Genomic DNA, 16,204 nt, shown 5'->3' with positions numbered 1-16,204 from the left:
CACAGGAGGACGTGCACACAGGGGTACACTCACACAGCACAGGAGGACATGCACACAAGGGGACATGCACAGGGGGACACTCACACAGCACAGGGGGACATGAACACAGGGGGACACGCACACAGGGGGACATGCACACGGGGACACTCAGCACAGGAGGACATGCACACAGGGGGACACTCACACAGCACAGGAGAACATGCACACAGGGGGACATGCACACAGGGGGACACTCACACAGCACAGGAGGACACGCACACAGGGGGACATGCACACAGGGTGACACTCACACAGCACAGGAGGACACGCACACACGGGGACATGCACACAGGGGGGACATGCACACAGGGGAACACGCACACAGGGGGACACACATAGCCAGGAGGACACTGTGGGGTGGGGGGACCCGGGCCCATACATCTGTAGCCCCCCATCACGTGTGTTGGCCCTAGCGTCTCGGCTTTACTCACCGAGTCACTGGATGCCGATAATTATACTTCTAACAGCGCGCTGCTCCCCGCCGGCCCCTCCACTCTTCTCGTCCATCCCAGGTGATGTCACGATGCATACAGTACAAGGACCTGGGACAGACGAGAGGGAAGGGGCCGGCGGGGAGCAGCGCGCAGTTAGAAGTATTATTATTGCATCATGGCATGTAATTCAGCCATTGCAAGTGGCCCCTCATATGGCCGAGTCTGGGCCCCTAATGTCCTCAGGCCCTCAGGCAGCATCCGAGTGACCGACTGGTCAGTCCGCCCCTGAACACAGAATAACACAGTTAAAGCAGTATTAAACCCAAAAGCAAACAATTATTCTATTGTGGCTTACCAATTCTTCGATGTGATTGCTGCATTGGTTTTCTTTTTTAAGCTTTCTTTCTTCTATTTTCATCTAGTGATCCAGCCAGCAAGTCTGTTGTTTTCCAAAAGCACAAGCTCTCCAGAAGAATGTATCAGTTTATTTTACCTGGTGATGCTGCCAGTAAGTCTGTTGTTTTTCAACAGAGCAAGCTTATAATGATCAGATGTTATTCATGTAAAACCTTTATCCCAAAAGGAAAAAAAAACTGCTGTAAAGTGTAAAATGTGAGCTGGAGTTTGGCTTCAATTTTTAGTGTATTTAAATCTGCTAATATTAACACTCCCCTCCCTCCAGACTGACACTGCTGTTGACAGCTGTGCCTCCTGTGCTCCTTCCTCCAGAGTTTTGTCTCAGTAATACAAGAGGTGTGTGTTTGGCCAGATAAACACAGGAATACAAAGGGAAAAAGGAAAAAAAAATAAAAATTGATCCAGCCAATCTAATGATTGGTAAGCTGCAATATGTGACATTTTAGGTTTTGGGTTTAAAACCGCTTTACCCGCTTAGCAACCACCCTACGTACAATTACTGTGGCAGGGCTGTGCCATATCATGTACCTAGTATGTGATCTGACACCTGATCTGGCTCCCGCTGTGATTATACACAGCAGGAGCCCAGTGGCAAGTATAGCAGACTTGATGTCCGCCGATTAGACAATACAGAGGCAGAACGACAATCTGCCTATGTACACAAGACTGATTGTCGTTCTGTCAGAGGGGAAGTTATTGATCCTGTGTTTATGCTAAGCAAGAACACAGGTATTGGTGTCACTGGTCCCCAAAAAGTGTCACTTAGCGTCAGATTTGTCTGGTGCAATGTCGCAGACCCACTAAAAATCCCTAATCACCACCATTTCTAGTAAAAACAATTAAAAAAAACCAGAAAGTCGATAACACAAAGGGGGTTATTTACGAAAAGCAAATCCACTTTGCACTGAAAGTGCACTTGGAAGTGCAGTCGCTCTAAATCTAAGGGGTAGATCGGAAATGAAGGGAAGCTCTGCTGATTTTATCATCCAATCATGTTCAAGCTAAAATTATGTTTTTTATTTTCTTCCCCTCTGATCTATAGCGACTGCATTTCCAAATGCACTTGCAGTGCAAAATGGATTTTCCTTTAGTAAATAACCCCCAAAGTGTCATTAGCACAGTGACAGTACATATTTTTAGCACTGATCGCTGTATTAGTGTCAAAATTGTCAGGTGTCTGATTTGTCTACCACAACATCGCAGTCCTGCTAAAACTTGCTGATCGCCACCATTACTATAAAAAAAAAGGCCATAATTTGCAGGCGTTATAACTTTTGCACAAACCAATCAATATACACTTATTGGGATTGTTTTTACCAAAAATATGTAGCAGAATACATATTGGCCTAAATTGATGAAGAAATTAGATTTTTAAAATTTTTTTTATTAGATATGTTTTATAGCAGCAAATAAAAATATTGGAGTTTTTCTCAAAATTGTCGGTCTTTTTTTTTTGTTTATAGCGCAAAAAATAAAAACGGCAGAGGTGCTCAAATACCACTAACAAAAAAATAACTTTATTTGTAGGGGAAAAAAGGACATAATTTCTATTTGGGTACAGGGTCGCACAACCGTGCAATTGTCAGTTAACCACTTAAGCCCCAGACCATTTTGCTGGCCAAAGACCAGAACACTTTTTGCAATTCGGCACTGCGTCGATTTAACTGACAATTGGGCGGTCGTGCGATGTGACTCCCAAACAAAATTGACGTCCTTTTTTTCCGACAACTAGAGCCTTCTTTTGTTGGTATTTGATCACCCCTGCAGTTTTTTTTTTTTTGGTGTATAAACAAAAAAAGATCGACAATTTAACAAAAAAGCATTATTTTTTAGTTTTTGCTATAATAAATTTCCCCCAAAAATATATAACAAATTTTTTTTCCCCTCAGTTTAGGCCGATATGTATTCTTCTACATATTTTTGGTAAAAAAAATGGCAATAAGCGTTTATTGATTGGTTTGCGCAAAAGTTATAGCGTCTACAAAATAGGGGATAGAGTTATGGCATTTTTATTAATATTTTTCTTTTTACTAGTAATAGCGGCAATGAGCGATTTTTATTGTGACTGCGACATTATGGCGGACACATCGCATCTTGACACATTTTTGGGACCATTGGCATTAATAAATGCTATAAAATTGCATTGATTACTGTAAAAATGTCACTGGCAGTGAAGGGGTTAACCACGAGTGGGCGGGGGAGGGGTTAAGTGTGTCCTGGGGGGAGTGTTTCTAACTGTCTTGGGGATGGGCTAGCAGTGACATGACACTGATCACTGCTCCCGATGACAGGGAGCAGACGATCAGTGTCCTGTCACTAGGCAGAACGGGGAGATGCTGTGTTTATATCGGCATCTCTCTGTTCTCCAGCTCTGTGACACAATCGCGGGCACCCGGCGGACAACGTGTCCGCGGGTCCCGTGGGCACGGCCGCAGAGCTCGCAGTAGGTGCGCGCACAGAGGGAAATTCAAAGTAACGTACGGGTACGTTACTTTGCCCAGCCATACCATTCTGCCAACGTATATCTACGGGAGACGGTCAGCAAGTGGTTAAAGTAACGCAGTGCTGTATCGCAAAAAATGGCCTGGTCAGGAAGATGGGTAAATCTTCTGGAGCTGAAGTGGTTACCAAAGTTTTGTCCAGGCTATTAATACATTTATTGTTGATATTTCATTCTTCCAGCGTACATTTCCAGACTCAGTAATAATTCTGTAGCCGAATGAAGATCGGTATTGCATTGCAAACAAATGGTGAAATGCAGGTAGAAATTGTACAAAAATGCGAATAAAGGTAATCGATCGTTTTAATCCTCACTGTGATTCTCCTTTAAGAATGACGATGAAGCCAAAGTAATGTAGAAAGGATATAACGAGCGACAACATGAGCGCTGGTTTTCAGACCGCAATTGCGTACACGCCACACCAGGACCATTGAATAAAGCCCCAACTGTCCGTAATTATCAGACAGATATAAAATCCCTGCAGGCATCCCACTGCAAAACACAATAAAACTGACTCGCGAGAAATTATTTTAACATTCCCTTTATTTACTGCAGCCTGAAAAAGAAAGAAGAAAAAAAAAAAAAGGGTGCATAGTATAACAACTGTGATTTATAGAGATTTCTGGAGAAAATGGCATACAGAATACTAGAGATCTCGCCAAATGTGTCACTGTGCGCATATCATCATTACAGGAAATACACGGAGATTTATACAAGGGACTTGTGAATGACATTCAAAGATATTTCTGAAAAAAAGTTGTGAGATCTTATCAGACAGGAGGAGATTTGAGATAAATTGGGTGATTGTGGGGAAGGATATTTGGCGATGCACAGCTGACTTCCTGTCCAGTGATCCCATAGAAAGATATAGCAGGCAGCCTTTTCCTAGCTCCAGATGGCCGATAATGGCTGAAAATTCATTACAGTCAGCTACCTAAAAAAAAAGATAATATACTTGAGGATTATGTAAGGTGGTGTCTGGAGTAATGAGGATGTACAAAGTGCAGTAACCATTAACAACCAAGCCTGACTTCACTTTAACCGATCAGAACAATAAAATATATATAATGACTGCTTGGGCTTCTACACTTTGCCAGTGCTGTCCATCTTATTAAAAAAAGTTAAAAATCCAAGTTTTTTTTTGTAAAGAAACGTGAATTTTTTATTTTTTTATTTTACATTTTCAAGTTTCGGCACAGTTGGGCGATTTATTTATTTATTTATTTATTTTCATGTGATTGTGCTACTAAAATTTCCCACCTTTAATCGCTAGTGGTTAAACATTATTCTATACACTTATGCCCTGTACACATGACCAGTTTTCCCGTCGGAATAAATTCTGAAGGTTTTTCTGACGGAATTCTGCTGAAGCTGTCTTGCGTACACACGATCACACCAAATTCCGACCGCCAAGAACGCGGTGACTTACAACACGTACGACGGGACTAGAAAAAGGAAGTTCAATGGCCAGTAGCCAATAGCTTCCGTCTAGTACTTGCTTCAGAGCATGTGTAGTTTTTGGTACATCGGAACAGCTTACAGACGAGCGGTTTTCCCGCTCAGAATTTGTTCCGTCTGAAAAATATAGAACATGTCCTCTTTCTAGGTCTGTCAGAATATTCAACGTAAAAAGTCTGATGGGGCATACACACGATCAGAATATACGATGAGAAGCTCCCATCGGACTTTGTCGGAAATTCTGTTCGTGTGTATGCGGCATAAGGGAACAACATAGCGTAGCGTGTAGAAAGGAATACACGTTAATGATTCCTTTTAACTCTATGGGTTTGATTTACTAAAGGCTGTTCGCTTTATTAGGGAAATTGCACTTTTGTAAAAGGAATTTTCCCCAGTGAATGTGTTAAAAATTTCACACTTTGCAAAGAATATCCAATCCCATGCAAGGAGAATAAAAAAAAAAACTTGAATTTTTGCTTGCACATGATTGGATGATGGAAGTCAAGAGAAGTCAAGCTATGGGGAAATTTCCCATGCAAAATAAACAGTCTTTTAGTCCTTTTATAAATCAACCCCAGGTAGTTACAGATTTTTTATCCTCTTGTTTCTTATTTTACTTGTGAATAGCAGTAATTTTTTCAATACTTTTTGGATCATATGGCCAAATGTTTTTTGAACGCTTGAGATGCTTGGATGTGCAAGGAAAAAAAAAAAAATCATTTTTGCTTGCACATGATTGGATGATGGAAGTCAGCAGAGCTTCACTACATTTTCTAAACTCTGGGGAAATGTCCCTTGCAAAATGGACAGTCTAATGATTGCACAATGCTCTTAACTTACGCAATCAAGCCCTATTCCTTTCAACTCTATAGGGTTGATTTACTAAAGGCAAATAGGCTGTTCACATTGCAAAGGAAGTTGCACTTTTGCAAAGGGAATTTTCCCCAGTTTAAACAGAAGCAACAGTGCTGCTACCCATACAACATACAGATGAAAGAGCTTCTGGGCACCCGAGCCACAGCCGTTTTCACTAAGTGCATATATGAGTTATGACTAAGGCCTCATAGGCTGAAACTCGTCAACTGATCTTATCTGTGGTTCTGTACTGCAGTTCTTGAATGAAGGAGAAGTTTTTTTTTAAGAGCAACTATTGGTGTGTGGATCATCTTTCTATATCATTTTCCCCAGTGAATGTGTTGAAATTTCACACTTTGCAAAGGATATCCAGTCCCGTGCAAGAAGAAGAAAAAAAAATGAATTTTTGCTTGCACATGATTGGATGATGGAAGTCAGCAGAACATCACCTCAGTTTCTAAGCTCTGGAGAAAGTCCTTTTATAAATCAACCCCGGGTGGTTACAGGTACGTATTGATTTTTATCTTCTTCTTTCACTTTGGAAGGGAAAATTCCCTTCCAAAGTGAACAGTCTTTTTTGCCTTTAAGGCCTGATTCACACCTAGGCATACAGTCCATTTAACATGGTTTCCTATGGAACACGTTCTGTAGTGCAAATCTGCAAAATGCAAAAAGCACTAAAAATGCATAGGTGTGAATATAGCCTAATACATCATCCCCATAGAGTGGTACATGACCATACTGATTTTTTTATCTTCTTATTTCTCATATTACGTGTGGCTAGCAGCCATTTTGTCAATATATTATGTACATTATATAGCCAAATGTTTGTGAACACTTGACTATCATACCTATATGAGATTCTTGGAGGTGCAAGAAAAAAAAAAAATTTGCTTACATATGATTGGATGATAGAAGTCAGCAGAGCTTCACCTCCTTCTCTAAGCTCTGGGTAAAATTCCCTTCCAAAGTGAGACTTCCCTTGCAAAGTGAACAGTCTTTTTTGCCTTTAAAGCGGTAGTAAACTCGCCAAAAGAAAAATGATTTAACCAATATTACAATCTATTTATTTAGAATAAAATGGGCACTAAGCGTAAGCCCAAAAATCATTCTTACTGTAAAAACACTTTATATTCGAAACGCTGCTGCTCTGTAATAGCCATTGTCATATCAACTATGGTCTTCCGTGTCTGTATTCTAATATAATTTTCCTCTCCGTAATCCCGCGCATGCGCACTAATAGCCCTATTCAAGCCTCGTCTTTGTTTACGGTTACTACGGAAACAAACATCAAGCGAATCAGAGACTATCCCGTTGCTGGCTTAATTGGAAGCATCGCGGGATGTCGAGGCTGACGTCGACAATAGGAAATGACGCAGCCCCGGAATAGACACTGCATTTTTCCGGCAGTGTCTCTGCTTGCTGGAAAATTTTGAACATTTGGACATACGGCGCATGCGTGGGCTACGTCATTAGTCACAAATATACCTAGAACGTGCAAGGCAAGCAGGTAAGGAGATATTCTTCTAAAGCAAATAATTCTAAAACCTGCAATTGTTCACAGGAAGAAAAGTCTTCATATTGGGTATACAAGCGCTTTAATAAATCATCCCCATAGAGTGGTACATGACTAAACCGATTTTTTATCTCCTTCTTATTTCTCATTTTAGGTGTGGCTAGCATACATTTTTATTAATACATTATGTACATTACAACACTTGACCAGCGCACCTATATGAGAGTCTTGGACATGCAAGGGAAATAAAAAAAAATTCTGTATTTTTACTTGCACATGATTGGATAATGGAAGCCGGCAGAGCTTCACCTCATTCTCTAAGCTTTTGGGACAATTCTCTTGCAAAGTGAACAGTCTATTTGCCTTTAGTAATGCAACCCTAGCAACACCTGCTAAGTTTCACCTCATGCACTAAGCTTTGTAAAAAATTCCCTTGCAAAGTGAAGTCTATTTGCCTTTAGTAAATCAACCCCAGCAGAGCTTCACCTCATTGACTAAGCTTTGAGTAAAATTCCCTTCCAAAGTGAACAGTCTATTTGCCTTTAGTAAATCAACCCCGGCAACACTTGCAGAGCTTTTCCTCATTCACTAAGTCTTTGGGGAAAATTCCCTTACAAGGTGAACAGTCTATTTGCCTTTAGTAAATCAACCCCGGCAGAGCTTTTTCCTCATTCACTAAGCTTTGGGGAAAATTCCCTTACAACATGAACAGTCTATTTGCCTTTAGTAAATCAACCCCAGCAACACTGACAGAGCTTTTCTTCATTCACTAAGCTTTGGGGAAAATTCCCTTGCAAAGTGAACAGTCTATTTGCCTTTAGTAAATCAACACCGGCAGAGCTTCACCTCACTGACTAAGCTTTGAGTAAAATTCCCTTCCAAAGTGAACAGTCTATTTGCCTTTAGTAAACCAACCCCAGCAACACTGGCAGAGCTTTTCCTCATTCACTAAGCTTTGGGGAAAATTCCCTTGCAAAGTGAACAGTCTATTTGGCTTTAGTAAATCAACCCCGGCAACACTGGCAGAGCTTTTCCTCATTCACTAAGCTTTGGGGAAAATTCCCTTGCAAAGTAAAGTCTATTTGCCTTTAGTAAATCAACCCCAGCAGAGCTTCTTCACCTCATTGACTAAGCTTTGAGTAAAATTCCCTTCCAAGGTGAACAGTCTATTTGCCTTTAGTAAACCAACCCCGGCAACACTGGCAGAGCTTTTCCTTATTCACTAAGTGGTTGGGGAAAATTCTCTTACAAGGTGAACAGTCTATTTGCCTTTAGTAGATCAACCCCGGCAACACTGGCAGAGCTTTTTCTCATTCACTAAGCTTTGGGGAAAATTCCCTTACAAAGTGAACAATCTATTTGCCTTTGGTAAATCAACACCGGCAGAGCTTCACCTCACTGACTAAGCTTTGAGTAAAATCCCCTTCCAAAGTGTCTATTTTCCTTTAGTAGATCACTAGCGATCGTTTTGGGGCATTTTTTAGTAGCAGGTTGGCATTAACAAAAATCCCTCATGGGTGCCCAGCCTTGGCTTGATGGGTCTTTAGATTCTAGAAATTCTTACTAATATCCAGATAAATTTTCACATTGTCAAAAATGAAAAACGATGACAGTACAGGCTGTGTCTTACAGATCTTAAGGTATAAGTAAAGTGTAGCTATGGGCATAGACGGGGCGGTGTACACAGGGCTGTATGTGCACTTCGAACTGTGGTTGGGAAGTCACCTCTTTGGTCTAACGGCTGCATAATAATAAATAAATCCACTGTAACTAAGTGCTTTTGAATTTATTGTGAATTTTGTTTAAGAAAATCAATATAACAATGCAATTTATTGATTGAAAATAACCACTGAAGGATTTTTTTCCATAACCTCCCCTCTCATTTTTAAACTTATATAATTAATTGTTTTTCATTACAGAAGCTACTCTGTGTGGTCTGAGCATTAGAACAATGCATACATTTCCTCTCTGTGTCATCTATCAATATACCTGTGCGCGGAGCAATATTAGCTGCTGGGTGCATATATTACTTCGGTAAGTGATTTCTTTTTTTTTTTTCTCTATTTTCTACAGATGTGTTCTGGGCAATCTAGACGGCTAACGGTTACACAATTCTCTATAGGAAATAGCAATTTGAATAACACTTCTAAATGGATTTTCTTTTTTTTTTTCGAACATTGCAAATTTTTCGGGATATTGTGCTGATGTTTGCAGTGTGGCTAATACAAAGTATATATAAAAAAAAAATGAATTGTAAACGTGGCAAATGAAACCGATGTATATAAATAGGGGTTGACGTCTGACATCCCTGAAACATTATTGGGCTAAAAATATCATTTCTACAAGTATGATTTGAGCATTTTTTTTTATGTTTAATTATAAATAGATTTTTTGTACTAGTATAAGACGTGTTTAGGTATATTGTGCTGCATATTTACCCAGAGGCCTTTTCACTGGTCATTTATTGATAGGCATAGGTCTTTCTCTGTAGAACATATAATTATTATTATTTTTTTTTTTGTATAATTTATTATCTGCCAGCAAGTTTTGAAGCTCTTACAGTGCGAGGGTTGTGAAATATTACTGATAAACCAGTATATTTACTTTCATTGCCAAGAAAAAAAAAAGGAAAATATTCAGCTCTTTAGGTTGTCAACTCCTAGAAGCTAGGCGTTGTCTACTTTTGCCTAGGTTCCTCTTCATAATACCTGTAAACCCTTTAGAGATTGTACAGCCCAGTGTAAATTGCTGGCACTCCATAAAATCTGTACAAGAATAATAAACAAATTAATTAATGGCTTCTAATAATATTCAAAAATTCCATCACATCGAGTGCAAAAATTTCCAGCCCCGAAGTGAAGAATTCAAATGAGCCCATTGAATTGGATGCTAGCAAGTACTTCAGTGGGATATCTAGATAAATATATGTTTTTCTCATAAGATAAGCTAAGAAACATATGCACAATGTATGACATAAAGCCATACCTCCAAACTCCTCCTACTCTTTCAATGTAAACACCCACCCCCTTTATACATGCACTAATACAAATGACAATAAATAATGCGGAGTCACAAATGATGCATCAGCGTTATGCTGATTTAAAGAACTTAACATGTTATCTTTTCCCACCATATACGTTAATTTATAATACGGTACATACCGTGGAATATACATTGTACCCAGAACAGTGTGGAAAGCAGATTTCAGAAGTCCTGCTCGTTGCCTTCCCACTGCATTTCCGAGTCTTGCTAAAAATGCATGCCAACAAAGGGAAGTGATAGATGTCCATTGGAAAGTCTTTATTTTTTTTAACCAAGCTTAAAGTTCTGGAGGACACTTTTGATGCAATGAATGGACCCAATGAAGAACCTTCTCAATCCTACCTACCCGTTCCACTACTTTGCCTCTCCATTTTAAGACTTTTTGAACCCTGGTTGAGACTTTTTTTTTTTTCCCCTCTGTAGATTGTACTGGGAAGTTCACTGTTTGTGAATAAACTTCAGATCTAAGGGGGTGCTACTGCTGGAACTACATTGCCTCTAATATACAGGGCTCTCTGCCAGCAGCAACTTGTGTGTAGGATTCAGGCAGAGTCTTATTTCCAACAGCTTTTCTGCACATTCCTTAATAAGCTTCTTCAAAGCCGTCTGTGCCCCCAAGACAAAGTCCTGTCAGTAGCAACACAGCTACAGTTTACTTTACATTATTTTTCTTTATCTCAGAGTACCTCTACAATTCACTAACATGGGATGGCTCTGACATAAGACTAAGATACTCATTTCCACCACTAGTATCCTCTTTATTATCGATCACTAGAAAGTTGAAAATATACATAAATTTGAGCCAATTTGCATTGTTCTTTTAACTGATTTTCTTAAAGGGGCCATTTCAATTTTAATTGTCCTACAGGGACACCATGCACCCTATTCTAAAAATAATGAATATGAGCAAGCCTTTTCTGTGTCACCTTTGCCTGCAACTTTTTCTAATTTTTGGACTACCACTAACGATAGAAGTTTTATAAGCCGGAACTCTCGGTATAGAATTTACTCAGCTAGCAGATAATACTTTGCTGGACAAAATACAGAGTGATTTAAAGAATGGCAACAGCAGATCTGAAAACAGCACTTGACATCTTATTTTATTGGCTTGTTCCAGATACAGTTTTTTTTTTCTGCTTTAAGTTGCACTGGCCATAGCAAGTCTTTGGACTTCTTTTCATTCCTTCTGAGCACTTGTGTTTCTCTGACCACTGGCTGGCTTTACCAGTCACCTTAAACCAGTTGAACTCTGCCCTCGTTTCTTGTGGCCTTCCAGCTATAGAATCTTATGTCCTCCCTGCTTCATTGTCTGCACATACCTATCTCTCCTTCCTGAACAACCCCTCCTCCTCGTACTTAACTCCTTCTACTCCGACACAACATTTTCACTCCTATAATGTGCCTAATGGCATGCATTCATCTTCAATCTATCTATCTATCTATCTATCTATCTATCTATCTATCTATCTATCCTAAACACCCCCTCCTCCTAATTAACTCCTTCTAGTCCGACACAACATTTTCAGTCCTAAAATGTGCCTAATGGCATGCATTCATCTTCAATAGATCTATCTACTTTATCTATCTGTCTTTCTGTCTGTCTATCTATCTATCTATCTATCCTAAACACCCCCTCCTCCTAATTAACTCCTTCTACTCCGACACAACATTTTCAGTCCTAAAATGTGCCTAATGGCATGCATTCATCTTCAATAGATCTATCTACTTTATCTATCTGTCTATCTGCCTGTCTATCTATCTATCTATCTATCTATCTATCTATCTATCTATCTATCTATCCTGAACATCCCCTCCTCCTCCTACTTAACTACTTATACTTTGCCACAGCCTTTTCAGGTTTAGAATGTTCCTAAAGTCATCTATCTATCTATCTATCTATCTATCTATCTATCTATCTATCTATCTATCTATCTATCTATCTATTTATCTATCTATCTATCTATCTATCTATCCTTCCACATAATTTTGTCATGCATTTTACCTATCACTTTATCTTTCTATCCTAGATTGATCAATCTATCTATCCACTTACTTTTGTCTAGTCTATATATTATATATATAATACACACACACACATAAATATAAATAAATATATATATATACATATATGTGTGTGTGTATATATACACATATATATATAAATGTTATACAGTATATACATAGATATGTATATAGGATATTACATGTTTGTATATGTATGAGTGTTGAGGTTTATAACTATATTAAAATATCTCTATAGCTATATATATCTATATATATATATATATATATATATATATCTATATATATATATATATATATATATATATATATATATATATTATCTTTTTTTATGTATGAGTTTATAACTATATCAATATATCTCTCTATATATAGATAGATAGATAGATAGCTATATCTATCTATATATTACATGTTTTATATGTATGAGTGTAAGGGTTTCTAAATATTAAATAGTAAACATTTGATGGAATAACCGCGCAATCAACATTCTGTAACGCAGCTATAAGTAGATTGCATTGCTTATTCTAATTTGCATCATAGGTAACATAAGGCACAAAACATAATTGTGACAGATAATAAAATGTAAAGTGTTGTTTTATCCCCCTCCTTTCCCAGAGTAAGTTTTTATTTATTTATTTTTTTAATTCAACTTCCTAACCCCTCCCTCTTGTTTAACTTCTATTTATCTGTCATTTTTCCCATCTGGAAAACTTTTTTCGATTTTTTTGCTCCTGTAGGTAGCGCATAGTTGTGTGCCCCCCCCCCCCCCCCTTTTCCTGTTCCTCATCGACCTGAGCAGCCTTTCCTAGTCCAGCATCATCTTGTGTGTCACCTTTCTTCTCTGCTGATTCCCCGTGTCCCTTGCACGCAGCCTGTGAGTGTTTGTTTGGATCTCCCAGGGTTGGACGTATAGAGTGTGTTTATGTGATAGAGGCTGTGATCTCTTTCCTCTGTGCTATCTCCACAGCAGGATCAGATTCCAGCTCAACATTGTGCTTCTTTATTTTTTTTTTTTTCTTTCAATAAGCAGCAGCTTGTGTCTAGCCCCATCTCCTCTCTCTCTCTCTCTCTCTCTCCTCACCCTCCCCCTTGTACTGTGAGTGCCCTCATTCCCACCCCCTCTCCTTCCGATCACTGTCCATTGGCTTGCCCGGGTCTGGTTTTCCTGTCCAGCCCCTTATGAGTGTCCATTGGTGTTGCCGTCCCTCCTCCTCTTCTCTCCCCCTGGCCCTGCCCATGTTTTGTATGTCTCTGTCCATCCAGCTCCTGACGTTCAAGTTTGCAGGGACGTCACGTCCGCACTTGAACTTGCAGCTCAGGGGGGCTTTTGCCATTTTTTTCATTTCTCTCCTTCTCTATCTCTCTCTCTCTCTCTTCTTTTTTTTTTTTTTTTTTTCACCCCCCTCCAAAAAGGAAAAAAAAAAAAAAAAAGGCATGACGGCTGTCCCACAATTCATCTTCCCTGCACCATCTTTGTATTATTTCTAATTTATTTTGGATGTCAAAGGCATTTGATGAAGGTATTTTCTCTGGAGTCTCCTTCTCTCTAACCCTGCTCTCCCGATGTGAACCGAGCTCTCACAAGCCACCCACCAACCAACATGTCTCGCCGCAAGCAAGGCAAGCCCCAGCACTTAAGCAAACGGGAATACTCACGTAAGTACCTTGCTTAATCCGTGCTTTACCTGCAGGCGGACGTAGCTTCACAGATGTTTTGTACAAAGGTGAGAAAGGGAGGAAAAAAAAAAAGAAGTAATTTCATCTTGACTTAATAGCTTTCACTTTCTTCTAGTTTGTAGAGATCAGCTACTTTTTATTCTTTTTTTTTTTTTTAAAGAAATTGTGGGAATAAAATGCCTTGAGGAATCCACACTGGACATTTGACAGGGATCGTGCAGCCATGAACTCAAGCTTGCATGCCGGATGAACCTAAATGCACCAAAGGAGGCACAGCGCTGTCCTTTGAAAGGCAAACTCTTCGTTATCATTGAAGTTTGAACGCTGCAACCTTTTAGGTGCAAGGTTTAGCAAAGGGATCAGGGGCTTTGTGGTTTTGCATAAGGGAAGGCGAGCTGAGGGTCTGATTCTGCTCCCTGCGTTGCTTCTGTCCTGCTGTAGCGAGCTTGCTCCATGGAGCCCTGTGAGAGCAAAGCACACAGTATGTGTGTGTGTGCTGCACGGGGAGATCTGATGTTTCCAGGCAAGCAGCCCCTTTTCAAAGAAATCTCTCCCCAAACTCTTCTTTCAAAACTTCTCCTCGTTTGCAGCTGGCAGAGGAAATCCCTTCCGCTCCCTCTCTCTCTCTCTCGCTTTCTCTCTCTCTCTCTCTCTTTTACTATTTTTTGGAAGATTTTCAAAAAAGTGGAAGTGGATTTTGATTGGGAAAAATCCTCGTGTCTGAATGTTTACAAGCACCGCGTGTGCAGAGCTTCTTGCCAACAACTGAGACAGGAAAAGCAAAATAATCTCCAGAAAAAAAAAAAAAAAAAAAAAGTCAGCAGAGAGGGAGAGAGAGAGAGAGAGGAAAAAAAAAATGATCAGAAGAGGCAGATCTTCTGTCGAAGGAATCAAATTGACTGTCGAGTTGTAATCTACAAAACGTTAAAAAAAATATATATAAAGCGCGGAGGGTATTCTATAGGAAATTATTAATGTTATTTTTTTCGGAAAGGAGCCGTAGTAGTTTTCCCTCATCTCGGAAACAATGAGTGAATTGTCAGCAGCTTGTAAACTTGCAATGTAAAATTACCATGCGTATGATCTCTGTCAGCCCTGCTTAAACCATCTACATGTATGTATTCTTAATGGCGTCCACATTTTTCTAAACAACCCAGGAATGTCTAGAGGCGATCACCGGGGATTTTTGAATTTTTTTTTCCTTTTTTTTTTCCATTCCAGGTGTTTTGATGTCCACCTGACAGGTCTCACCTCCCCCCCCGAGCTCATGCATCTCATTCCAATTTCCAGATATTGATCAGTATGATAGGAAATTGTGTTTTTCATCATAAATAAATAGTGGCTCATTTTCTCACTAGATTTACCTTGGGTTGATGACCTTCTAACGTACCAACTGAAAGAGCAGCAAAGTTACAATGTAACAAATAACCACATATGACCCTATAGCATTATTTTCCCTATGGGACTTTCGAGGAGGTTCATTTAACAATTCATTCTCACATCAGGCTAAGGCTTAAGTTTTTAAGCTTAGATCTCGGATTAGACGTAGGGTTAGAATTTCTCCATTGTCTGTTATTTTTTTTGCTCTTGTTGACTGCTTTAATGTTTATTTCTGGTATTGCTCACCCCCCTCCCCATTGCCAAGGGAGCTCCGGGGGACTTGATCGACAACATGAGGTTTCACTTAAGACATGCTTTGTGATACCAGACCTGACCGCTAGGGAGCAGAGAGAGATCAGGAAACATGTACAAACTTGAACCTGACCAGTTCAACACATATTCCTACATTTTCATAATTTGTTTTTCTTCATGGTGGGGGGGAGGAATGGGAAGCACATTTTTCCTCCTTCTCATTTCTTTGTCCATATCCACAATTTATGTTGCTTTATGTAAATGAGGCAATACGGACCATGAATTAAACTACCTTGGAAAAAAATCGAGCCCATTGCTCCTTCACACTTTGGCTGCCGGTCATGCTTTTTAACCATATATACATATGTTAACGTCTGAGGCATGCTCTTGATCTTCTTAAAGGAAATATTTGAGGTTTTGAAAAATAAGAATGCGGAAAGTGGAAACATTTGGCTTCTAGAATCTAGATGACGTGTTTACGCAATACATTAAATTAAAAAAATTAATTTTGTGTTTAAGAGGAAAAAAAAACATTGTTCCAGCTAACATTTTATATCCTGTTTTATTTCTAAAGAAGTAGTCTGTTTATTTATTTTTTTAGTTGAGTTT

The 16,204-nt window shown here is 39.3% G+C and overlaps 1 protein-coding gene and 1 long non-coding RNA gene across 5 annotated transcripts in view; one reads left to right on the top strand and one right to left on the bottom strand.

Annotated features, from left to right (window-relative positions):
• Positions 1-3,915: 3,915 nt before the first annotated feature.
• LOC143987384 (uncharacterized) lies at positions 3,916-16,161 on the bottom strand. 2 transcript variants are annotated; one of them, XR_013276637.1, is made up of 2 exons: positions 13,943-16,161; positions 3,916-4,324 (listed from the first exon to the last, which is right to left on the bottom strand). It is a non-coding gene; the product is annotated as an uncharacterized LOC143987384 (long non-coding RNA). The 2 variants fall into 2 exon arrangements; XR_013276638.1 differs by having other exon boundaries at positions 13,951-16,161.
• Positions 13,101-16,204, top strand: part of BCL11A (BCL11 transcription factor A) — a 196,029-nt gene continuing 192,925 nt past the window's right edge. The window contains exon 1 of one of the 3 annotated variants that reach the window (XM_077486055.1): positions 13,101-13,942. In XM_077486055.1, the coding sequence (XP_077342181.1) occupies positions 13,888-13,942 (55 nt within the window). In that variant the 5' untranslated portion in view covers positions 13,101-13,887. The remainder of the gene's footprint in view (positions 13,943-16,204) is intronic. The other 2 variants (XM_077486054.1, XM_077486058.1) reach the window with 2 other exon arrangements.

This window comes from Lithobates pipiens, unplaced genomic scaffold (assembly GCF_037356315.1).
Source record: "Lithobates pipiens isolate NorthernLeopardFrog02 unplaced genomic scaffold, aLitPip1_a1.2 Scaffold_18, whole genome shotgun sequence".
In the NCBI taxonomy this organism is placed as follows: Eukaryota; Metazoa; Chordata; class Amphibia; order Anura; family Ranidae; genus Lithobates; species Lithobates pipiens.
The sequence above is the reverse complement of the archived record's forward strand: the minus strand, read 5'-3'. Positions and strand labels throughout refer to the sequence as shown.